At 39.2% G+C, this 24,868-nt stretch overlaps 3 protein-coding genes across 6 annotated transcripts; 2 read left to right on the top strand and 1 right to left on the bottom strand.

Moving 5' to 3' along the window:
- Positions 1-6,645: 6,645 nt before the first annotated feature.
- LOC133711243 (proline-rich receptor-like protein kinase PERK1) lies at positions 6,646-10,564 on the top strand. The gene is made up of 8 exons (XM_062137399.1): positions 6,646-7,559; positions 7,824-8,372; positions 8,475-8,561; positions 8,682-8,752; positions 9,008-9,084; positions 9,483-9,630; positions 9,711-9,872; positions 9,962-10,564. The coding sequence occupies exons 1-8, from the start codon at positions 7,004-7,006 to the stop codon at positions 10,307-10,309; spliced, it is 1,998 nt and encodes a 665-aa protein (XP_061993383.1). The 5' UTR covers positions 6,646-7,003; the 3' UTR covers positions 10,310-10,564.
- Positions 10,565-11,033: 469 nt separating this feature from the next.
- LOC133711219 (subtilisin-like protease SBT6.1) lies at positions 11,034-16,307 on the bottom strand. 2 transcript variants are annotated; one of them, XM_062137374.1, is made up of 10 exons: positions 15,508-16,296; positions 15,015-15,143; positions 14,705-14,857; positions 14,371-14,487; positions 14,023-14,207; positions 13,456-13,719; positions 12,267-13,338; positions 11,555-12,046; positions 11,379-11,439; positions 11,034-11,285 (listed from the first exon to the last, which is right to left on the bottom strand). In XM_062137374.1, exons 1-10 carry the CDS (start codon positions 16,033-16,035, stop codon positions 11,194-11,196), a joined length of 3,093 nt encoding a protein of 1,030 aa, XP_061993358.1. In that variant the 5' UTR covers positions 16,036-16,296; the 3' UTR covers positions 11,034-11,193. The 2 variants fall into 2 exon arrangements, with proteins under 2 accessions (XP_061993358.1, XP_061993363.1); XM_062137379.1 differs by lacking the exons at positions 11,034-11,285; positions 11,379-11,439 and having other exon boundaries at positions 11,673-11,919; positions 12,017-12,046; positions 15,508-16,307.
- A 495-nt stretch (positions 16,308-16,802) lies between these two features.
- On the top strand, positions 16,803-24,738 carry LOC133711227 (uncharacterized). 3 transcript variants are annotated; one of them, XM_062137384.1, is made up of 12 exons: positions 16,803-16,937; positions 20,997-21,419; positions 21,583-21,774; positions 21,883-21,967; positions 22,061-22,136; positions 22,338-22,514; positions 22,610-22,709; positions 22,854-22,963; positions 23,103-23,192; positions 23,309-23,389; positions 23,508-24,320; positions 24,410-24,738. In XM_062137384.1, the coding sequence occupies exons 2-12, from the start codon at positions 21,197-21,199 to the stop codon at positions 24,500-24,502; spliced, it is 2,040 nt and encodes a 679-aa protein (XP_061993368.1). In that variant the 5' UTR covers positions 16,803-16,937; positions 20,997-21,196; the 3' UTR covers positions 24,503-24,738. The 3 variants fall into 3 exon arrangements, with proteins under 3 accessions (XP_061993368.1, XP_061993373.1, XP_061993378.1); XM_062137389.1 differs by lacking the exons at positions 16,803-16,937; positions 20,997-21,419 and having other exon boundaries at positions 21,634-21,774; positions 21,890-21,967; positions 22,061-22,514; XM_062137394.1 differs by lacking the exons at positions 16,803-16,937; positions 20,997-21,419; positions 21,583-21,774; positions 21,883-21,967 and having other exon boundaries at positions 22,302-22,514.
- The last annotated feature ends 130 nt before the right edge of the window (positions 24,739-24,868 follow it).

Here is a 24,868-nt window from a genome sequence, read left to right as displayed (position 1 = left end):
TTTGTCACCTAAAATAATTAATGATTTTATTAGTAGGTTATCCATAATGTCCATCATTACCATCTATTTACATCAAATATATTTTAATTTTACAATAAATAAAGAACAAATAAATTAATAAAAAATGAACAATTCTTAGGTCCACCCCTAGGGTGAACGAGCATATTCACCCCATTTGTCGATTAACATACTTTTACTTAATAAATTTATAATCTAACGGTCCATATCTTAAATAAGTTTTTAAAGATATTCTCTGTAAAAAATCAATCGAATCAGAAATCGTTTAATTATCTAATTGAATCAAACAAGGATGGTTCTAACAACATGTTTGGCTCCAATTTTGTTGCAGCTGGTCAACAGTCTCTTTTCTTGCGCGGGCGTGCCAGCACCGTCGGGTGTGGTCGTCGGGGGTGTCCCTTGACCTGACTTTTATCAAGCGATTGTAGACGAGGAGAGCACCAACCTCGTCGTGGGATTCTTTGTGCCTCGTGGTGAGGACTTTGCTGAAGTTTCTTCTTGTTCACAAGTCGATACTCAATATTGCAGATTGAGCAGAGCGAAATCACCGGGAAGTATTGAGATCTTGCTAAAGCGTGACTTTAGCTTGGCTGGGTTGCTAGGGCGTTACCCTTGCTTGGCTGGTTCTGTAACCGTTGTGGTCGCGGCACTACCGTCGGCTCCCGAGGAGACTAGGACCGAAGCACGTTGGCAGAGGGTTTGGCGGCACTGAAAGTCGGCTTCTGAGAAGACTAGGACTAGGAGTGTGATCACCGGTAAGACAAAGAGAAGGAGAGGAGTTGCTCTTAGAGAGGTTGCTCTAGAGAGAACTTAGATCATCTTAGAGATGTTGTTGAATGTTGTGAATGTGTCTTTGAGAATGAGAGGAGAATGTGTTTATATAGGGAAGAAAAAGAAGAGTGAAATGATGAGTGGAAGAAAAATAATGAAAGTGGAGTATGGAAGTGATTTGTAAAATATGGAAAAGATAGAGAAATGATGAAATGAAAGCAAAGCATGAAGGTGCAGAAATATGGAAGTGATGATGATCTATTAAAGAGATTGTAGAAGAAAAATATATCCAAGGAAAAAGAGAAAAGCATCTAGCTTTCTTCATGTGGGTAGGAAACATGAACATGATGAATGTTGAGCTGGTTTTAGGTCAGTTTCTTCCCCTTTATTCCTTCAATTATTTCTCCACCAATACTTCAGAATGAGCCTTCGACTTCTTCATAAAAAATGTTCCACTATGAGTGTAGATCATCCTGACAAATTTTCAGAGCTTTATTCCATGCGGTTGGGCCGGAAATGCTGCTGGACATCATACAGGTCCAGTTTTCCAGTTTTGCTTCTGTAAAAAATTAGACTGATTGTTTGAAGGCCTTCCACTCAAAACTAGCTCTGTCACTCTTCATAAGAAATTATCCTTGGGATGTCTAGTATTAATCTGGAAAGTTTTAGATCTTTTAGATTTCATTTGGTTAGTCTGCCGCCCCTCCTTCCTTGTTTAGCTCGGTTTCTCCTAGCCGAAGTAGGAAAATGTGCTAAAGTTAACTTTTCATGCTTCCATGCTTCCATAGTAGGCTTTATTTAGCCTCTAAATATATATTTCGAGCTTGTCGACAATATATAGCTTGAGCCACTGATATTGGCTCAATTTCTCCAACACATGCCTTGTCAGGCCAAAATGTTCATTTTGGGTCCAAACACAACACTTACTACTGTTATGATGAACCGTCCATGTATTTCATAGAAATGAATAACTAAAAGGTCTTCAATTTGATTGGTTTTTTACAGAGCTAATCTTTGTATTACGTTATACAACATGAATGGTCGGATTAGAAAATTATAAAGTCATTATGTCTTAATCGCAAGAGGTGGTGAATATGCTCATTCACCCAAGGGGTGAACCTAAGAATTGTCCATAAAAAATTTAATGAACAGTAACTGACCGGTCAATAAACAGAACGGGTGCCCTGACCTAGTGACCCAACGGGTGAACTTGCTCTAAACATCAGGTAAAATCAGCACCTTTATCTTATACCAATCAATCGATCTCTGTCTATTATTCCTTGTACTGTTAGGAAGAAGTTGAAGCCTTACAGAGCAGTTGGTTTGGAATCTTTGGATAAAACGGTCCAAAGGAATCAGACTATACAGAAACAACAAATATTAACAAATCGTCCCCAGACAATTTTGAAATACATATAAAGTCAGCAGGGACGAGTTTATTATATTCATCTGCATATAATAAAGAAAAGATAATGAAGAAATAGCTGGATTTGAGATGAATATTTGCCTCTCTAGTCAATGGAGAAGAAGGCTACTAATTATGAGAAGTTTAATATAATAATACCATCCCATGTGAGCTCTTGCCAATTGGACCTCCTCATTCAAATTTCAAACCTAGGAAGAATAATAATCATAATTTTTTTTTTTTCGATTGATAATAATCATATTCTAAGGAGCTGATTTTTTTTCCTTTTTTTTTTTTTTTGGGTCCTCAAAATATAATCTGGGTTTGGTTTCTTTTTCTAAATGCTATTGTCAGGTAAAATGTCCCAGGTCAGGTCCTGACAACCATGCAGCATTACATATTTGAACATATATACCCTCCACCAGCTCACCTTATCTTGAACCATTTGCCAGAACCTTACTTTTCTTCCCACCAAATTCTCACACACTTCATTTCATTGCTGTCATTACTTTCCATCATGAGTTCATCTTTCTAGAATTAACAACGATTCGTCTCTTATTACGTTTCTTTTTATAGGTCTATAATGCATCGCGTTTCTTTTTATAGGTCTATAATGCATCGCGTTTTGTCAGACGTTTAAGATAATGTACGTATGAAAATCACATGTCAACCGAAATTCAAAACTGAAAATCTTTGTCGTAGTTTTCCATTTTCACAACCAACACATTATCTCCTTTCTAAATTAACACAGCGATATAAAATTCCCATCATGAGGTTTTCTAAACAACTTGCAACATCCAAGTTGGCAAATCATTATGGTTACCAATTTGAATGAATGTACGCATCAACGCATGCATGCGAGGAATTGAGAGGTTAGGGAAGCTTCCGATTCACGAGACAGAGAATGAAGAATGAGTAAAAGGATCATGAAATGAAACAAAACCCTAAAAATAAACATGAAATAATCGCCGGCAAATCCATTGCAGACCTTTTATGAATCACGATGTTATTGACCAAGCTTCTCATACCTACAAATGGCTCTTCTTCTTATATCGACCGTTCCAATTATTCTATTCCATCAAAAATTCTCACAGAAAAACCAAAACCAAATCCAACTCTAAGCATCGTAACTATTCTTCTCTGCCATTCGGTTAGACGTGGGATTAATTAGAATCTAATTGCTCCTAAAGACGATTATTGTCAAGGCATCAAATGTGATTTGTATAATTGAATTGGTTGGCATGTCTATGTTTAGGTCATGTCCAGCCAGCTGCACTGGTATGGCTTTTACTTAGAGTAACAGCTACTGCCCTACTCCCATAAAAAATGGCTTAACAAAATTAATTACACCAATTAAAGAAATTGGATCACCTAATTCATTGACTTGATATATTTGTTTTTGATTATCATAAATATTTTTCCTTTTCTTTGATGCAGCTTTCTGGGTTTACCTTGTTGATGGGGTTTTGTTTGTACAACTCACTTTCATACTGAAACTCTCTAGGTAGACAAAATTTACGCGTATTTGCCTTAGTATATATGGAATTCTAGTTATAATGGAATCAATTATGGAAGCAAAGACCAATAGAGTATGAAACTATTAGTGGACATTCCAAGTGAGTGTGAACATGATCATAATCAAGATCTTGTGGGATTTTCACCTTCCTGGTTTTTGGTCTGATATATACATCACTTTCCTATTACAGAAAAAACAGCATAATGATGGGTGGTTCTAGTTAGACAGACCTCCTCTTCAATATTTCTCCCTTAATCTTCCAGTTTTGTCCCTTTTTTTTATATTTTATTCTTGTCGATCTCCACTCCACTTCTCTGGTTCTGGTTATATCCTGCGATTACATCTGCTGCCTTAGCTACATCCTTATAGCCTATTGTTTAATCGTGTGGAGGAAGGACATATAGTACTATATTCCAAGAATCCAAGTTTAGATATTTAATTCATGCTCTGGGTATGAAGTTCAATGGGAGTATGATTTTTTTTCGAAACTCAATTGCAATGGATTAATGACTAATTGTCTAAATGAAGGGAATTCCTCGAATTTGAATGGTGGCAGAGATAAAGAGAAAAACTTGGACTAGATCACAAACCTCAATAAGAAGCTTTGTTCTTAGGGCTGAAACTTTCAAGAACGGTGCAAACGCAGGGGAAGAGTTATCAGTCACATATATATCAAATTAGTAATCAATAATTAAATTCTAACAATTGGGGGTTGATTATGAATATATAACAATAGACATACCAATAATTTGATAGCTAATAATTAAGAAACCCAGGTGAGAGAAAGAGTGAGGGAGAAGAAGATGGAGACATAATTGGTTGTGGTTTTTTTTATATTTTTTTGTTATTTAGTTTTCAATAGGGGTAAATTAGGAATTAAATTTTTACAAAAATTAGTGGAGGTCCCTATAGCAAATCTGGAGGTCTGAATAGAATCACCCCATAATGATTTGACATGGGTATTTCCAGAATGAAAATGTCGATGACATGATAATGCGTTTCACTTTGCATCAATAACAAATTAACTAGAATGGATGTTCGTCTTTTATACGGTGTTGTGAATCTTGTCCATGTAGAGTCCGCGAAGTCATAGGTCATGCTTTTCATGATCTATACTTATTGTTCTAAAGTTTAGTACTCAAATGATTGTTCATTGTCGTGCTTTAAATAAGTAGATCATTATATATTTTCGCTCGTTTATGAATGAATTGACATTCTCTTTATAAAAAATGATAAATTTTTTTAATTTGAGTTGAGACTTGAGAGTGTTGTGTTGTATTTTAGTTTTTTTAGTTATTAGATTAGATGACATAACCTATAACCACTCCTCTATTAATTTGATAGGTTTTGATTTGGTCCTTTAACCAAGTTTAAAATTAGGAAGAGGCAACACTTAAGAGAAGCAGCAATTTGGCTTGTGTCTAGTAATATGGCTTCTGGAATACCAACAAGTATTGTCCCATACATGTTTTGTTTCTTTCTCACTTGGAATTTTGAAACTTAATTTGGACTCCAATTGTCTGGAAAATTAGATCCAACTGATCTAATGGGGGAGGAATGTGATTGGATAGCTAAAGCAAACAGAATCAATTCCAGTACTATCACATATGATTAAAATTATCAACTGCTATCAACCATTCCTTGTCATAAAAGAAGATCTGGAATTTGTTTATCTTTGGAATCCTATATGTGACCTTTCCTAGCGAAATAGATCACCCCTATGGTAAATACCTATTTTAAATTAGATTGGAGATCTTTGCATCATAGAATATACTTTCGATTTTGGGTAGTATTCTCCACATAAACCGTGTTTTGAGGTAGTGTTTTGGTTCTAGTAAAAGTGATTTAGGGCATTATTGACACTACCAAAAATACTAATTTTAAAGAAATGATTACAATTCAAGATTGATAAAAGATATAAAGAAAAAAGAAACAAACATCATAAATTTATATCTTAAAATATGAGATTAATTTGCACGTCAGAAGAATTTAGATTGAGATACAGTGATTAGATAAAGACTTCAATCCAAACTTCTACTACATTTTCAATATATTAGACTTTTGCATTTGGTGTGATTACAAAGAGTCTAGATTCCAATCACAAATGTTCATACTTGCCTAGTTGGGTGTGCTCCCCAACTTAGGTTCGAACCCCGAAGCTGTCAAAGTGGCCAGGCACTGTGCTGCAATGCACAGTTGGAGCATTTCACATGCGCCGAAGGGGTTTATCTTGGGCCTAGAAAGCCTTTGGTTCCCCTTGACAAAGTCAAAAAAAAAAAAAAAAAAGAGTCTAGATTCCAATCACAAATGTTCATACTTGTACAATGAGTCGACAACAAACAAGTGTGTAACACTAAATACCTTTCTGTCATAGAACCTAATGATCATTACTCATTAGCCAAGCTCAAACTTTAATACCTAATTATTTGATCGCTATCATGAGTGTCATCTTTTCATCTCTCAAATTCTATACTAATTAATTACCTAATGTAATAAAGTTAGTCGATCAGCTTAGCATGAAATCTCTATGTCTAGCGTTTGAGTCTCAACTCCCACAAGTTTGCGTCCAAACATGTTTTAGGGGTTTTTGATTTCGTTTGCCTGCGATGGGGGATTAATCTGGCTTTGCTAGGATACTCTTGTAAATCTCGGTATGAATATTAACTGAGTGAATGTGTCACTAATTCGTTAATGTAACCGAGGTGGCTTTACTACCTCACCCCGATAGTTTTTTTTTTTTTTTTAAAGTAATTAAGAGAAAAAAAAATAAAAAACAAAAAAAGCCGTCCGAATTTACCAATCAAAATGAAAGTCTCGGCGTTAATTGAGACGAGTGAGTAAAAGACGGAGCAACGCGCGCGGACCAATCGTGTAGACCCCACACCCAAACAGAAGAGAAGAACAGGAACTACTACTCTACACCAAAGCAAACTACCAAACAAACCATCTCTCTCTTTCTTCTCCTTCTTCTTCTTCTTCACAGTCTCAGACACCCAGCTGGTCTCTCTCTCTCTCTCTCTCTCTCTCTAAAACCACACAGCACATTAGATTAGAGCAAAGCAAACACCAGATAGATGATGATGATGTTCTCTCCTCTTTCCTACCTCACCACGTGAACAAGAATTAGTATTTCTCAAAAAGGAAACACAGCCCAAAAAGCAAACGCATCTAAAGCCTTTCACCATTAAAACATTCTCTCCATTTCTCTCTCCTCCTCTGTCTCTCTCTCTCTCTACTTCTTCAGAGAGAAAGAAAGACTCAATCTTTCCCACATTCTCACACACCCATTAGCAATGTCCACAACTCCGGCGCCCTCCTCGCCGCCGACCAACACCACCTCCCCACCACCCGCCGCACCGGCGCCCACAACCCCAAGCGCTCCTCCGCCAACAACCCCAAGCGCTCCTCCGCCAACAACTCCCGCCACTCCACCGCCCACAACACCCGCGACTCCACCGCCGACGACCCCCAGCGCGCCGCCGCCCAAGACTCCGGCATCCCCACCGCCGCCGTCAGGTACCCCACCTTCACCCCCAGCGCCCTCCACCCCAGCTCCGACATCTCCGGGGTCCTCGCCGCCGCCGCCGTCCACCCCAACCGTTACATCGCCGCCTCCCCCCAAAACGCCGACCACGACCAAGAGCCCTCCGCCGCCTAAGTCGCCGTCGACAACACCGTCACCGTCATCGGGATTGGATACTGGGGTTATAGTCGGAATTGCTATTGGGGCTGTGGCGATTCTAGTGGTGCTCAGTCTTTGCTGCATTTTTTGCTCCAAGAAGAAGAGGAGAAGAAGAGAGGAGCCTGCCTATTATGTGCCTCCGCCGCCGCCTCCAACCGGCCCTAAAGGTATAAGCTTTGCTTCAATTTTACATATTTTGTGATCTGAGATTGCTTATTTTTTTCGGGTGTAAGTTTCTAGATTCAGTGCATGTTTGGACCCATTTGATTACTGAAAATGTGTTTTCGATCTAGTCGAAAATGATTTGATTTCTACTGATTAGGAATTTAGGATGAAGGCTTAGTGAATTTGTTAGTGAATAGTTGGGTTGATTTCATATGGATTAATGCTGCTGTAATAGTCATTTTCTACTGTTTGCTGGTATTTTTCAGGCGAAATTTACTACGGTCCACCACGCCCTCATCAAAATACTCCTCCTCCACCTGCAGATCATCATGTAATCACAATGCCTAAGCCACCTCCTGCACAAGCTGTAGCATCCAGGCCACCGCACTCGCCAGGATATACACCGCCACCGCAGCCATACAGCAGTGGAGGTTCTGGTTCCAATTATTCAGGGTCTGAAACTCCACTCCCACCACCTCCACCACCGGGGTATTCCTTGGGATTCTCTAAAAGCACGTTTACTTATGAGGAACTGGCTTTGGCAACAGAAGGGTTCTCGGATTCCAATCTCCTTGGACAGGGTGGGTTTGGATATGTTCACAAAGGAGTTCTTCCCAATGGGAAGGAAGTAGCGGTCAAGCAGCTGAAGGCTGGAAGCGGGCAAGGGGAACGTGAATTCCAGGCAGAAGTTGAAATTATTAGCCGTGTACATCACAGACATCTGGTTTCGCTGGTTGGATACTGTATGACTGGATCTGAGAGACTACTTGTCTATGAATTTGTTCCAAATAACACTATGGAGTTCCACTTACATGGTATGCTTTTTCCCTGAGCAAGTAATATTCAAGTAAAAGAGAGATGTTTACCATCGTCCACACTTCTGATTGCAATGATCTGATCAAATATTCATATTGTAGGAAAAGGGAGACCTACCATGGATTGGTCCACAAGACTGAAAATCGCTTTAGGATCTGCAAAAGGACTGGCATATCTTCATGAGGATTGTAAGTACTTTGTTGGGCATTCACAATCACATGTGCACTCAAAGTCTAGAACATAGTTGCATTTAATAGCAATTGACATTGGAACTTGAGGTTTTACATCAAAATAATGTGTGCATGCAGGTCATCCTAAAATCATTCATCGTGATATCAAAGCAGCTAATATACTTTTGGATTTCAAGTTTGAGTGCAAGGTATGAACTGCGCAATATTTAATAAAGGCATTCCATATTTACATTTCGTGAAAAAAAAAGAAGTTACTATTTAATCCCTGAATGGCAAGTAGTGGCTTCCTGAATTTCTTGTCGATATAGGGTCAACTCTTAGTTTCACTTATAAAATTGTTACTTAGATTGTTCTGACCATTATATAGTATATATAATGTTCAGATTTGATCAGTTCTTTGTGCAAGGAGTGTTTACAATTGAATGTCTCTATATCTGGTGCAGGTTGCAGACTTTGGTCTTGCCAAGCTTTCTTCTGATCTTAATACTCATGTTTCCACCCGAGTGATGGGGACTTTTGGGTAAGATTCAAGAGACCCATTCTTTTGTTATTAAATAATCGCCAGTGGAACTAGTTATCATTATTGACCCAAAGTATAAACAAATTTTACTGTTGTTTCTAGCTCTTCCCAAATGTGCGTTTCTATGCTAGAGCTGATTCTAGTCATTGTTTATTGTAGAACTAATAGTTTGTATGTTTGGTTTAACACTTGAGACCAACTGCAATCATGTGCTCCCTCTAATTTAGAGGTCTCAGTTTCTCAAATTTTTTTGTAAAAGTTAATAAGGTGACTGGTGTCATGACCAGATCTTTCATCTTTTTTGTTCTAGTCTAGAATGACTAGCATTTTGTGAACCATGTTATATGGCTGCAGTAGATATATGATTCATTAATCTTTTTGTTCTCACTTGCTTTTAGGTATCTAGCTCCAGAATATGCTTCTAGTGGAAAACTCACAGACAAGTCAGATGTTTTCTCGTTTGGGGTTATGCTTTTGGAGTTGATTACTGGACGCCGCCCAGTTGACGCATCTCATACGTACATAGAGGACAGTTTGGTAGAGTGGGTGAGTTTGCATCCATGCTGTGGACCTTGAGACTTTCTTTTTCCATAAAGAACATTCCTGATTTCATATTTGTATTGCAGGCAAGGCCCGTTCTGACTCGAGCTTTGGAATCAGATGACTTTGATGAACTGGTTGATCCTAGACTGCAGAATAGTTTTGACCACAATGAGATGGCTCGCATGGTTGCTTGTGCTGCAGCTTGTGTACGACATTCTGCAAGGCGACGACCACGAATGAGTCAGGTAAAGTTTTATTCACCAAGAGCTTTAGTTTTCAATTTGTAAAGTGTCTTCTGAGTTCTAACCAATATTTTGCTGGATACGTCGAGCAGGTTGTCCGTGCTTTAGAGGGAGATGTGTCTCTTTCTGATCTGAACGAAGGAATCAGGCCTGGGCATAGCAGTGTCTACAGTTCCCATGGAAGCTCAGACTATGACTCAAGGCCTTATGACACAAAGCAACGCAATCTGGATATGATAAACCACAGGAAGATGGCATTGGAAAGCCAGGAGTACGGCGCTAGTAGCGAGTACAGTGGTGGTCGCACCACCAGCGAGTATGGTTTGAACCCATCTGGTTCAAGCAGTGAAGGCCAACGAACCCGGGAAACCACCAGAGAAATGGAGCTGGGAAAGATGAATAAGAACAATCGAGGTTACAGTGGAAGCTCCGAGTATTAACACAGCCGATGCACCAGTTTTCTTGTAAAAAGCTACCAACCCCCCTCCCCCAATATTTCCACACTTCTAAATCGCCATCAATTTCAACGACAGATTGGTTTACACAACTAAGTCTATTATTGATTATTTTTTTTCACCGTCCGTGTTAGCCAGTTTACCATTGCTTTCACAAGAGTCATATAACTGAACTCGTCCAATTCTTTTATTCGTTGCTTATTCTTTGAATGAATACAGCTGTGTTCAAGTTGTTTATCATTACATTATTGCCATTGGATGCTCTTTCCCACCCAAAATGGTTTGGACTTTTGAACCATTAACACAACACATGCGTGCACGCTTTGAATGATGCTTAGGTCCATCCATTTTCTTCTTCCATGACCAATTTTGCTGAATGCTATTCATTATGAATCCGGTTCTTTTTCAACAGGTAAAAGCTGATCACATGTGTATCATAAATTCATAACCCAGAATAAAAAACAACTTTTGCGTTGAATGAGATGACTACCCACTCGCCCATGTTTGTTGCCCTTTGGTGAAGTTTTGACATTACCCGCAAGTTTTAGTGAAGTTTTTGACACCAAACCCGAGGCCTTTGGTGAACTTTTGTCATTACCCGCAAGTTTTAGTGAAGTTTTTGACACCAAACCCGAGGCCTTCATATTTAGTAGGGGAGATTTGTTTCAAGCTTGAAAAAGAAGGAATACAAAGTAATTACCAGCTTGGATGGATACAAACTCATTTCCTGTTAAGCTGACATTAACACTCGAATTAGTGAATTGATGTTACAAGAAAATTTGTGGTAGTGTAATTGTATGAGAAGAGCAATGCTATTACAAATATGAGGCCTACAGAAGAAAAAGGGCTATTGGAAAAATCCTCCAGAACTATAAATTAGAATATCGACCAGAGCTAGATCCTTTTCTTCGTCGTCGTCGCTTCTGTCTAATTCTCCAGAAGCTCAAAAATACCACCAAACCTATACATAGCAGCAACATAACTTAAGATAAAATGAAATCAAAATATATATATATGCTTCTTTTCAGAAACTGGAAAGTCAACGATCACTCACCAGTTACGGCAATTATTGCAGGAACAAGCCAGTGACTAGCAACTAACACAGGCATATCAAGCTGCAAGAGAATCACAGAAAATCCTCAGTATGTTCCACGTTAGACAAAATATATGATTCTCAATCTGAGTATGAAACTACAATAACCATTCTAGCCAGATATTTTGTTTGCTTACCTCATCCCTATAGAATATTCCCAAGTATCCCGAAGGATCACTTTTATTTCCCAGTGTCAACTCGGAATGCTTCAAATAGGAAGCCTCGACAGTAGAATTCAAGCCTCTACCTGGATTAGACACAGAAGAGCCTGGTAATCTTCTGTTTGTTCCCCTGACCTGCAAACTGTAACCTTTAGTCCCCCATATTTCAAATACAGAGTCACTCCCACAGATCAATTCCTTCCCCACGACAGCGGAATATGTAGAAAAATTCACATCTGTTCTACGAGACGGTAATTGGTTATCTTCCATATATAAAGGTGAACTTTGTTTGACCGAGCTTGAAAAAAGCACAGGATCTCTGATGTTTCCACCGGTGAAATCTAACATTTTTCTCAAGAGCCAATAACAATTAGTTACCATATGACTGCTGTCCAAACAGTTAGAATCTCCATACACTACAACACGACCTTCACCCACCTGTACAAGACCAAGAATGGGAGAATCTGCCTGCATTTACCAATTGACACCTTCGTCAAAACCAAATATGAATAAGTGTAACTGAAAATCAACTTTTGTTTAATGACTTGCGAAAATTACTAATGTGAATACTTCAGTTGCAAGTTATAATAACATAGTTATTATAGATAACTGGCCAACACCCTTCTATGGCTCATGATCAACAATAATAAAATTAACAAAAAAGTGAATAAGTAGCTTATTTGCTCACCATTGTCACCTCAGGATCCCGAAGTACATTCTGAGTGGCCCCACTTTCAGAGCTATCCAGGAAAGGGAACTTGTGTACATAACCCCCTTTCGGAAACCTCACAATATCTGTTCCAGATGCATACCGACTTTGCTCACCATTGATAGAAAAATCACCATTCAGAATCTTATCTCCAAATGCAATCCCAAACGGAGCCAGCAGGTCGTTCAACGCTGGAACATTTGCACCTCCAGTGACTGGAGTCCACCAGCTACGTGTGTTATCATCAAAGAATCTCATCTTCACCATCGTGTCTACATTATACCACTCAGAAAACACAACCAATCCCAGTCCAGAATTAAGAACATCATCTCGCAGCTTCTCAATCTCCTCCTGAAAGTACTCTTCTTCAAGATCTACCAGAAGAAGTGTCCCATATCGAAGAGCATCAAAGCAAGTAAGAGGCGAACCAAGTGTTTCTACATAATACCCAGCATCTCGTAACATGTTGAACATAATGTGAAAATTTGTATGCAGGTGATCTCCATGCCAGTCAAGAATGTCATTGCGAACATCCAAAGAGTCTCTAGGGATGTAACCTGGAGGGTATTTAATACTGTGAAACTGGTCCCACAAAACTCGTTTTGATCTTGGTGGAGTTGGAACAATCTTCAATCTTAACTGAAGCACACAAGTGCTAATCCGAAGATTCTTTTCTCCCGGAGATGGAGGACTGTATACCCTAAGAGTAACATTGCCGCTAATCTCTCCTGAAAATTGTGCACCTTCGTCCTTAATTTGCATGTGAAGCGCTAAATAACCAGTCCAAGGCCAGATAACATTAGAATATGTAAAGTGAATACTTAGAAGATTCCCTACTTCATCTGAAGGATGCCAAGTTGGTGGACTTTCAACATAGCCAATTACACCCATTCCATTTAGAATGGTAGCATTGAAGATAACAGGCATGGCACCAGCATAAAGTGGCTGACGACAGAAGGGCCAAGAGTATGGGCAGTCTGTATAATCAAGAATACTAGGGAAGATGCTGGCACGAGGTTGATAATTCTTCAGGATTTCATATGATTCTAACCTGACCAAAATGTTATAAATTAGGACTAAAACCTGCAAATGCTGATAATAAGTATAACAAACCAGTAAATAAAATCTGCACAAAAGGATCATAGGAGCCATAAATCAGGGAACTTACAGATCAACCCTCCCTGCACCCTGCTCATACATATTTGGACCACCGAGTTTTGCAGCACCCTCAACCAATGCTTGTTTCATGCTTGCTGGATTTAAAGTATCCTTCCGACTGCTTTCAGGGATAACACTCACAAGCAGACAAACCATACCAGCAACCACAGGACTTGCCACACTAGTGCCAGATAAGCTTTTACAGCCTGTACTGATCTTGGATCCCATAATTTCCCGTCCATATGCAACGACATCTGGCTTAACACGGCCGTAACTGTGTAAAGAAAAGTTACACAGTTAACATTTTGCACACTTACTAGAATACCAAAACTGCTCATAGGCTAAAACATAACAATTGACTGAGTATGTTAAGAATATAAGATCAGGGGGAAAAAGAAGGGAAACAACAATAATTAAAAGAATTTCAACTGCAAGACTTTGTGTATACGAAGACACAAAACACCAGAAAGTATATATCAGCATTAATTTCTAAGGAACACAAAAGGAAAATAAAAAGGAAAGGAAAAACAAATAAAACAACCATAAGAAGTATGAAGAAGCCATAAAAAAAAATTACCCATGCGGCATCTCCCAAGTACTCATGCCTCGTGAGGAAAAAGAAGCAATGTGATCACTGTAGTCGATGCCACCAACACCAATGACATCACTTTGGTCTGCTGGATTATTTAGAGTCCCATAAAGCGGTCCATCGTTTCCAATTGCTGAAACCATAATTATGTTGTTTGCTGTTATTTCCCAGACCTGGTGCAAAAATAAGCAACATGAGTTAAGCAAATAAGTTTCACATCATACGCTCACAAGTGCTTGAGTAGAGACTGTATTGGTTGACGAAGGTCCAAGGTTCCAAGCAACCACACAAAAAAGTTCTTTATGCAATTTGGAATATTAATAAAAAAAGCCTTACCTTCTCCACAAATGGGAGGTCCAAGTAATCAGGTCCACCTATGCTCAAGTTCAGTACATCCATATTGGTCGCAATAGCATAGTTGAATGCATCAAGGAACCATGATGTGTATGATACCTGCAATAAGCTGAATACAAACTTCTCATAATCTTGCTAAATTTCATCAACTAAATGAACAAAGTATTATTCAAATTAGAGCTTGACCGCTATTGGCAACTTCATAGGGATAGAAAGACAAATGTATATGCAACTTTGCAGTTTACACCTTGGTGGGTTATTGCATTCTAGTCAGAATGTCATGCTAAAAAAGTCTCCCAATGTGCGAAGTCATTACCTGTGCATCTGTAAACACACGAAACGCATATATCTCTGTATCAGGAGCAAATCCAAGACACTCTGCATCTACACCAGCAACAACACCAGCAACAAATGTCCCATGTCCAAGATTGTCGTTTAATGTATCCTCATTTGTCCAGTTTGTCCGCTCCTGCATAATCGTTTAAAAGTCAAAACCAGCAAATCAACTGAAAACTTGTTTTAAAAGTAAACATAAATGTAATTCCCAGGGAAATAAGGGTGATTAACTCTGACTAACAAACCCACAGTGACAAGAGACTGGGACATCTTTTTCCAGAAAACAATACCTTAATATTTCGAAAGTGCGGGTGATTAGCTCGAATACCAGTATCAAATATGGCCATTTTCACTTTCGTACCGGTATACCCTTTTGTCCAAAGAAAATCCGCTCCAAATAATGAAGTTATTTGAGATCTCTGCAAAAAGTAAAACGGTTCTAAGAAAAAGCGAACTAGGCATAAATACTAAGCATCTCTACAAAAGAACCAACACAGAAAAAGCTCTCAAAAACCGAATTCCCAAACTGCCTGTTTTCGAGACACACAAAAACAGACTTCTCCGCATCAACATCTCCAACTTCACTGACAGCAACAAAGTGAACGTAACACTTGAATATGTTCCCCCATTATCAAGTTCGAAATTACATGCATTTATGAGCTTCCACCACAATACCAACTATAATCACAATCAAACTAAAACTTGTTCACAAAAATCACAACCAACATCCAGCCATTTTCTACTTGACATGATAAACAACTTCAAGTTCAAAACGACACTCACCTCAGCCAAGAGCTCCCTTTTCCAGCTAACAGAGCCATTACTCACTGCTCCGTCGTCTTCGCTAAACGACATCGCCGTGAACATCTTCCCCGGCCGCTTCTCCCCATCCACAAAGGCCCCAACTTTCTCCCTCTTCTCCTCCTCCTCATCCTCCTCACTAAGCAAACCCCTCCCATACCTGACGTCAGCATTCACATCCTTCACCATCCCCAATTTCCCAATCTCCCCAATCACCAATTCCCTGGCTCCATCGTCAATCCGGACCAGCCCGAAATCCGTCGGGTAATCCATGGCCGGATTGTTCCTCTCGATCCAGTCCCATCCCTCCGCCGGCACGCTCGATTTCAGATACTCCCGGTGATCCTCCCACCTCTTGTACTCGACGAATCGAACGACGTAGTTTTGCGGTGGAGGAGGATCTAGGGTTGCGGGGTTCTGGTGGGGTTTGTAATGGAAGAGAGAGATGGAGACGATGATGATGATGATGAAGGAGGATAGTGATGACGTGGCGGTCAGAGGAGTGGCCATAGTGGGACGGCGGCGGCGGCGGCGGCTACGAAGATTGGCGCCGGGGCTTCATTGATTTGGCGGGAAAATTCCAATCGGAGAAAAAAAGAAAGTGAGAGTCTTTCCGGTGAAATCTAGCAATCTTCAGTTTAAAGTCTTGTGTAAGAACTTCCTACTCTTTATACTTTTGTCTTGTTTCGGCGACTTTTTCAATTTTGCAACGGCCCAGAATGGCACTCTTTTTTTAATAAACTTTTATCATAAACAGTCTCTCTGAAATTTTTTATTCCGAACATTTAACTTCAAAATTAATTTTCAATATATTTTTAGTACCCTCCTCCGTTAATAGCACTCTAACTCTTTCTTTTTGCCAAGAGTTTCGTCTTTGCACTCTCTCATATTAGCTAATTAGTAGTTACTTCTTATTGTACATAAACTAACTAGTACTATTTATAATTTGCATTTTTGTTACATTTAGTAGTGATAGGTGACTAATTAATGATCAAAACGTGATGAGTTTTGTGACGGGGAGAGGGAGAGTGGACAAGACGAAAATGTCTTTTGAAAAATGAAGGATTCATTATATTATATACATACATATATAAAAGATGAGTTAACTGTTGATTCCCTCATCACTGTTCATTCGGGAAGGAAAAGTCTATTTTGACAATTTTAGATATGTGTTTCTTCTTTCTTCTTATAGTCTGTCTTTCTTACACAATGCAACGAAATTGAGACGAGACATACGATTTTGCCGAATTGAAATCAGCAGAGACGAAAGCCCAGAAACGTGAGAAGCATCCGAGATAGGTAAAGGGTTTTTAGGTAGCAATCCGTTTTCTCCCTTACCAATTTTTTTCGTTAATGTCCCGGTCTTCTTTTATGTTTTGATTTCAATGATTTCATTCTAAATACAAGTCTGGGTTTCAGTGGAAGTGCCGATCCTTCAGTGATATCCAGTATGTCATTTTAAATCTTTTGTTGAAGTGGATTAAGATGTTTCGTGTTGATGTTTGTGGAATAGGTGTAAAGGTTGAATCTTTGGAGTTTTTCTGTGTGGTTTTGGAACATTGGATGGTTCGTTCTTGGAAAATAAGTTGAGAACTATGAATTGATTAATTTGTTTATGAAGTGAAAATGACAGGGGTTTGTTGTTGAAAGTTCTGTTTTGTATTCACATGCAGTAGTTCATGTTAATGAATAGTTGTAAAGGTTTGGTTTTTGGTGTTAACAGAGTGAAACCGAGACTTCTATTTAGAATGAAATCAAAACACAAAAGAAGATCGGGACATTAACGAAAAAAAATTGGTAAAAGAGAAAAAGGGAGAAAACGTTTCTACTGATATTGAAAGGCTTGAAGAGAATTAAAGAAGTTACCGGCTAATTGTGGTGATGAACTTTTTTTGCCTTAGAAATGGGGATAGTAAGACTATTACATATTCCATTTTGTTGTTTCTCTGCTACGTAGGGATAAATAATAAGGGGGCATAGGAAATTGAAAATTATGGTCTAGGCTATTACATATTCCATTTTGTTGTTTCTCTCTTACGTAGGGATAAATAATAATTAGTGAGGGAGCAGACTAGCTCTTTTTATCGAGGAGGTATTGTTTTGAAGACATTTAGGGCATTTTTGAAGTCCTGTCATTAAATAATTAGCTGTATTGAGGTGTGGATACACTGGTTTCTTGATGATGGGATCAATAGTTCTCTTCCATTAGAGCTAATAAAACTTTTTTTCTTTCCAGATTTAGATGTTTGCATATGTTTTATATTTGATATGTTAACTGCCGAAGACAATACATGGAAAGAGAACTGTCTAATTATTATTTAATTGTTGATTAGTTTATTGAAACTTTTTTTTTTTCCTAATTAAAGAGAGAGGAGAGGGGGGAGGGAGACAACAGAGTTAAGCAGAAGGGAGGCAGTCTAGATAATAAAGTTTTCAAATGATACTTAAAACAATCTTAGATAGTTTTTAGCTTTTGCTCAACACTCCAAACTGTCTTATTTATATCATTTCCCTCGCTGGCTTTTTCAGAGAATTGCAATTGTATTTTCTTCTCAAGTACATGAGCAATGTTTAAGAACCTCTCTTGAGGAATATGTTCTCCTTTACTAAGGATCTTGCCGTGGTATGCTAGAAGAGGCTTTCCATCTAGGGAGAAAAGGGTGTTTATCTAACTTCTATCATTCATTTCTTGCCCCAGTTAAAAAAAGTAGGGTAGAATTTGGAGAGAGGTGTGTATGGAGTTTTCCTTTATCAGTAAGATAAGTCATGGTACTTTTGGGTTCATTTGCTGATGCTTAAGTTTATTGTTAAATATTAACTGGCAGAAACTAAGAAAGGTGTAGTTCTGATTTCAAATATGGGAACCTTATCTTGGTTATTTAGCAAAAGAGACGGCTGATCCAACCTTTAAGAGTGCTGAGCTTCCATGCAATATGCGAGAGCTTTCAATGTTGTTTCTGCTTTTGATATTGGACAAGTGAAGGCTACCTTTCTTTTTATCGTAGTCATATGGATATCTTTAATAGTTTTCTTTGTACCTCTGTGTTAGAGTTCTACCATTTATTTGTTCAATACATAAGTTTTCTACAGAAGAAAAAAATGGAGGAAAGGTAAAATGTTTAGGAACTGTTCCTCCAGGTCTTGGAATTAGCAGTAGTCAGCCTTTTCTTATTAGTTCCTTATACTGCTGATTTTTAATTGTGAGAATGATTTAACAAAAGATTTGCTAATTTTGTTAACTGATTTCAATTATGAGAATGGTTTAACAAAAGATTTGCTAATTTTGTTAACTGAAAAAGACTTTACATATGTTTTAGGGAAATTCGTCCAAACAGTGTCTGAACTTTTCCAGACTATTAATTTTCGTATCTAAACTTTGAAAAATATCACAATGGTACCTGACGTTTTGGCCCCGACCCAATTTCCATACCTGGAAACAGTAAAATCGTCTACGGCGTTAAATTTTGAAGGATATTTTTGTCATTTTACTATTCATCATCTCCATCCTCTTCTTCTCCTCCACCGAAACCATCACCAGCACCTCTCTTGCTCTAGAACTTCAACAACTTAGAGGACCATTCTCCTCTACAAAAACGAATGCAAGGAATAATGCCACCGCTCCCTCCCACAAGGTTCTCGTTCCCTCTAACCTCTCCCCTCCACCTCCATCCCCACCACCACAACCATGTCCTTCTCTTCCTCCTCTCCTTCCCCTTCTTCACTCTCCACCCCCAAACAACCCGACCCGCAACTCGACCAAAACCCCTTGCAAGTCCTCACGTACCACAACGACACCAAGCACCACTTCACTCGCTACGCCAGAGGCCCTCGCAGATTCGACTGGGCCAACCAGCCCAACCCATTCTGCCGCTACCTCTCCGCCCCTCTCCTCCCTCTCCTCCACCCCACACCACCCGACGATCACCCCTCCCCTCACTACTCCCTCTTCACCTCCCTCCCTCCTCCAAAACCCATCTCCAAATCCACCATTTCCCAACTCCTTTACGACTCTCTAGCTCTCTCCGCTTGGAAAACCACCGGCTTCTCCACCTGGTCTCTCAGAGTCAATCCCAGCAGCGGTAATCTACACCCCACCGAGGCTTATATAATCTCCCCGCTGATCCCTTCCCTCTCCGATTCCGGCTTCGTGGCCCATCCATTAAAGTCGAGCGCTTTGCGCTAGGTTCAGTATCACCAAAATAGTTTTCCGTAGAGCATATTGGGTGACGATGATGGTGATCGATGGGCAGATCCGGTAGGACTCGGGTCTAAGCAGGCTTGTTTCTAGGCTTGCAGATTTGACCGAGTTTTTTTTTTTTTTTTTTGGACTCTTTGTTGTCTCGCAGTGGGTGTCTGGCAGGAACTAGATGGGTTACTATGATTGCAGCGGTGCATCAAAGATTGGTGGTTTGGAAGGGGCTGTTGATCTCTTTCGAGTTTGAAGGCTTCAAGGAGCTACATGGCGAATTGCTTCTGATTTCATGAAAATGATTCCACCACGTGGCGGTTGCAATCACAATCCTACTTCGGATCCAATTAACATTCAAATCCAATACAATTAATTCAATCAAAACTTGGAAACTAATCGTCAGATTCATGAATCCAATCCCTCCAATCTCGTTTGAAATTAAACTCAGAAATTAACCCACTAAGAGGCTGGTGATGGTTTCGGTGGAGGAGAAGAAGAGGATGGAGATGATGAATAGTAAAATGACAAAAATATCCTTCAAAATTTAACGCCGTAGACGATTTTACTGTTTCCAGGTATGGAAATTGGGTCGGGGCCAAAACGTCAGGTACCATTGTGATATTTTTCAAAGTTTAGGTACGAAAATTAATAGTCTGGAAAAGTTCAGACACTGTTTGGACGAATTTCCCTATGTTTTATATTTGATTCGCAGATGACAAACTGATAAATGTACTCTGCATTTGCAGCTATACTCAAAACACTGAATCAGTTTTTGTCATCAGAAAACTTGGTAATTTTCTCACTTTTTTGATACGTATATAAACTAACCATCATATGTTGCTTACTTTGAAACTTACTCAAACTTTCAATCACACTATTTCAGGGAGTTTTTGGCTTAGCTTTCCAGGTTGGTGTATCAACATGGTGTCTATGCTCAACCTTTGGGGATTATATTACAATTATCACCAGTTTTATCCAGCAGTCAAGTTTAGTTGAATTTTCTACTGTATCCATGTTCAAGCCTTTGGGGATTGTAGTTACAGTTGCCATTAGTTTTGCATTGAAACCTACTATTGCTCTTTGGACTCAGAAAATCCAGAAATAAAGCACGGGCTATCTAGCTTCATTTAGGGTTTAACTACCAAAAGATAATTGTTGTTTTTTACTCTACTAAACTGAAAACACATATTGATAATAAAAAATAAAAATACCCGCAGCAAAGCGCGGGCAATCTATCTAGTTAGTAAAGGATGCTAAGAGTATGACGAAGATTAATTTTGAGGTATCAATGTGATAGTTTCAGAATGCTGAAAAATGAAAACCGAAGAGACAGTTTGTGACATTTATTCTTTCTCGAGCTCAATTTATCTAGACTATAGACAAGGCCCAGTCCAACAGTTTTAAAGTCAAACGCACCGTTTCAGTGGCTCAGTCTATATGCTTCATCTCCTAACGCAGTAGTCTACTTCAGCTTTGTTTCCAATGGCGGGAGGGGTTATCCTGTCGTCCCAAACCACAACCCAAACCTTACTCTTTTCCATTCCCAAAATACCCTTCCCACTATGGAAGCTCCCCTTCATTTCCCGCCAATTTTCCTGCAAGTGCTCTCAAACCACCCAAGTCGCAGCAGTGGACTTGGCCAAGTACAAAGAAGCTTTCTCTAGACGAATGGACATGGCCGGCCTTAAACCCCACCACCGAATCGGTCTGTAACTCTCATCTTTCACTTTAAAGTTCAAACCTTTTGCTCAATTATGCTCTGCAAAATTTGATTTCATAGTGAAAAACTTAAAGGGTGGATTTTTATTTTGGGTTGTGAAATCGGAGGCAATGAAAGATTGGTTCTTTTTTGTGATTTTGTGTATTAGCTATTGGAGTTTCTGGAGGTCCGGATAGTATGGCCTTGTGTGCTTTAGCTGCGTACTGGAAAGGCCAAGGGTATGATGGTAAATGTGATGAGGGATTCATTGATGGGGTTTTGGCTATAATTGTGGATCATGGGCTGCGTGAAGAGAGCACGGAAGAGGCCAGCATTGTTTCCAATCGTGTCGCGAAAATGGGTACTTTTGTTTGTTTGTGCTGATACATTGTTCTGGTTTAAGTTTAAGATGGTGGATTTAGTTTGAGGGTTTAGTAGAAGGTGGAAAGCTAATGTGAGGTTTGTGTAGGAATCAGAAGTGATGTTGCCTGTTGTGATTGGGAGGATGGTAAGCCGAAACTAGGTCATGTGCAAGAAGCAGCTCGCGAAATGAGGTGTGTTACTGGGAATGGATGGATGCATTACACTTAATTAGACTATGGATAGTGTTTAATTAGCAGCTTTCTTAAAGTTGGATTTGAATACAGGTACCAGATATTTCAGAACGTTTGTATCAAGAACCAGATTGGTGTGTTACTTACGGCACATCATGCTGATGACCAGGTTTCTCCAACAACCAGTTAGTTTAACTTTCTTTCTGTGGCTGTGTATGTGTTAATATGTTTGTAAGTTGTAATCTTAGAATGAAAGACATCATTAGGTTATATTGCAATGATATAGGTATTGCTTCCTCTTCTGTATTGATTTCAATTTTTCAGCGTGTTACAGATGCTAGACATATAGTGATTGCTAGAAACAATGCAGGCTGAGTTATTTGTTATCAGACTATCTCGCAATAGTGGTATTCTTGGACTTGCTGGTATGCCTTTCACATCTCAAATTTTCTCCTCGCACACCCATTCTCATACTGAAGTTTCTAGAAACTACGGTATTCTTCTTGTGAGACCACTCCTGGATTTTTCAAAAGAAGATATGTACAAGGTTAGTTTGATAGAGCTCAGTTAGTATCTGTTATAAGATTATGAAATTATTATGAGATTGGTACCATTATGAGATTTTGTTTATAATTTCTGAAGATATGCCAAGGGAGTGATCAGGAATGGGTGGAAGACCCAACAAATCAAAGCCTGTTATATGCTCGTAATAGAATTCGAATGTCCTTAAGGGACGCATCGTGTGAGTTCTGAGGAACAAAGTCATAAATCTTCTCTTGCATGTTTTGTTAGCTTCATATTAACCCCCAACACACTGTCGTTCTTCTTGTTTGCAAACACAAGCTTGGCATTTTCAGATTACTAACTCTTATTATTTTCCTCCCAGGTGCATTCAAAAATGAGCTACAAGCAGTTATTACTGCTTGTCGGAAAACACGCGTATATATTGATCATGTTTGCCATGCTTTGATGTCTAAAGCAGTGACCGTTTCTCATGTAAGCATCATTTGAATTTAATACCTTTTGACCATTCCTTCTGATACCTGATAACAACTTTTAGCCAACTAGGCATTTGGTTATAGTGTAAACATGTCTGAAGAAATTTGAAAAATTCATTTAATATTGCTGCCTGCAGCTAGGATATGCGGTTATTGATTTAGAGATTCTTAATCAATCAAAAGTGGAGGACATATGCCTGTCAAAGTTCATTTCCTTAGTTTTGCAGGTAAGAAATTTATTAGCATACATTTGTTTACTTGTTTAATACCATAGTTACTTTTCTTAGAAAAAATTTGTCTTTTGACGAATTATGTTCATGCTGTAACTGATGCTACTTTGCAGTTCATCTCACAAAGGCACAGACCACTTAGAGGTAATACTTCAAAATTGCTTGTTGGTTACCTGCGTAGTTTCCCATGCAAGGTACGCTTGCTTTCATCAACTGACACTAACCAACTTGATATGCATCATAGTGTCGAAGCTGTATCTGATATTACTTTTAGTTTCATTGACATTTCATGCTGTTTTACCTATCGTGCAGACATCCGTTACTGCGGCTGGCTGCTTCCTTTCTCCAGCTCCTGGGTCTAGAGGCACAAAAGCCCTGGTGTGCTGTTCTGTTGATTCTCCTCTGCCTTCAAATATAGGGTTATCCCATCAACACTTTCAAGCAGTACAAGAACACTCTACTCCAGATGAGATAGAGCAAATTATCGCTGATGGCAAATCCTATGCAGATCACTTGGTTCCAAATGCATCAGATATGCCTTTCTTAGAAGTAACATCTAAATCAGTTTTAACTGAAGCGAGGAGGCTTGGTATGATTAGTGAGGCAACCCATACAAATATTCTTTCATTGCAGAAGGAAGAGATTGAGCATTTCAAGTCCAAGAGTGAAGTAAAAGCTGACTACAAGTCAAAGCATGGAGTCAAATCTATTAGTACATCACCCAGTGAACCACTTCCCCCCGGGCAAATATGTTGCTTCATGAACCGATTTTTTATCACATGGAAACTGAGTGAAGTTTCTGAGGAAGCTTTGGAGGGGGAAAGTCGGTGTGGTGGCAAATCTTGTATTGGCCATGACACAGTGCTTGAGGTGCGGAACATGAGTGAACAGGATTGGCTGTATCTTTCCGACTTGTCAAAGTCTCATACTTCGGGGAACCTTCAAGAACAAAGCAACTCTTTGGATAGGAAGGTAGACCAAAGAAAAGAGGAGACAGACACATCTCTAGACTATGCAAGGATTTCAGCACAAAGAGCTCTTCAATCCCTGAAATCTATTCCTGCTGCTGCAAGAAGGGGCCTGCCTGTTCTAGTCAATAGTCAAGGACTTCTGCTAAGCATACCAGTATGTTTTACTCTTTCCCATTTCATAAATCAAACCTCTAAACTTTTCTACATTTCTCAGTTAATGTTGAATAATGTTTCACTTTTCAGAGCATCGACTTCCAAGGCTGCTCATGCTTAATGGTATCTGCGACATTCAAGCCAAAAGTACCACTTGGGGGAGACCATAGTTCATTCGTCTAGTCACTGTAGTTTTAGTTTACCTGGTCTACCCATTATGCACAACCTGAATGCTGTCACAATCTTTGGATTTGGATTGCCTTCAGATTGTGTTGCAATTTGCAGAGTAGGTTTTCATGTACTCAACCTCGGCTTTGCTTGTGAACTCAACCCCAATTTTCCCGGTGGGGAAACATTTTGTATAATTGTAATATTACTGAGGTGATCTACTTGTAAGTAGGATTTAAAGCACCGACTTCTATTCCGTGTTTACAATATTTATTCTAAGGAAAATGAATTGGTAACAAGGAGGAGCCATAATTATCACTTTGTATGGTTCTAGGGGGAACACCAATATGGGAATGACTAGATCAATATTGTTTTCATTTT

This window comes from Rosa rugosa, chromosome 1, assembly GCF_958449725.1.
Source record: "Rosa rugosa chromosome 1, drRosRugo1.1, whole genome shotgun sequence".
In the NCBI taxonomy this organism is placed as follows: Eukaryota; Viridiplantae; Streptophyta; class Magnoliopsida; order Rosales; family Rosaceae; genus Rosa; species Rosa rugosa.
The sequence above is the reverse complement of the archived record's forward strand: the minus strand, read 5'-3'. Positions and strand labels throughout refer to the sequence as shown.

Excerpts from the sequence above, each read along its gene's own strand:
- LOC133711227 (XM_062137384.1), top strand. The coding sequence starts at position 21,197 with ATGGCGGGAGGGGTTATCCTGTCGTCCCAAACCACAACCCAAACCTTA. Across the intron at positions 22,710-22,853 it reads GTCCTTAAGGGACGCATCGT|GTGCATTCAAAAATGAGCTA; the intron begins GTGAGTTCTGAG and ends TTTTCCTCCCAG. Across the intron at positions 23,193-23,308 it reads TCATTTCCTTAGTTTTGCAG|TTCATCTCACAAAGGCACAG; the intron begins GTAAGAAATTTA and ends GCTACTTTGCAG.
- LOC133711219 (XM_062137374.1), bottom strand. The coding sequence starts at position 16,035 with ATGGCCACTCCTCTGACCGCCACGTCATCACTATCCTCCTTCATCATC. Across the intron at positions 14,488-14,704 it reads GTGTGTTTACAGATGCACAG|GTATCATACACATCATGGTT; the intron begins GTAATGACTTCG and ends AGCTTATTGCAG. Across the intron at positions 12,047-12,266 it reads GGGATCCTGAGGTGACAATG|GCAGATTCTCCCATTCTTGG; the intron begins GTGAGCAAATAA and ends TGGTAAATGCAG.
- LOC133711243 (XM_062137399.1), top strand. The coding sequence starts at position 7,004 with ATGTCCACAACTCCGGCGCCCTCCTCGCCGCCGACCAACACCACCTCC. Across the intron at positions 7,560-7,823 it reads GCCTCCAACCGGCCCTAAAG|GCGAAATTTACTACGGTCCA; the intron begins GTATAAGCTTTG and ends GGTATTTTTCAG. Across the intron at positions 9,085-9,482 it reads CGAGTGATGGGGACTTTTGG|GTATCTAGCTCCAGAATATG; the intron begins GTAAGATTCAAG and ends ACTTGCTTTTAG.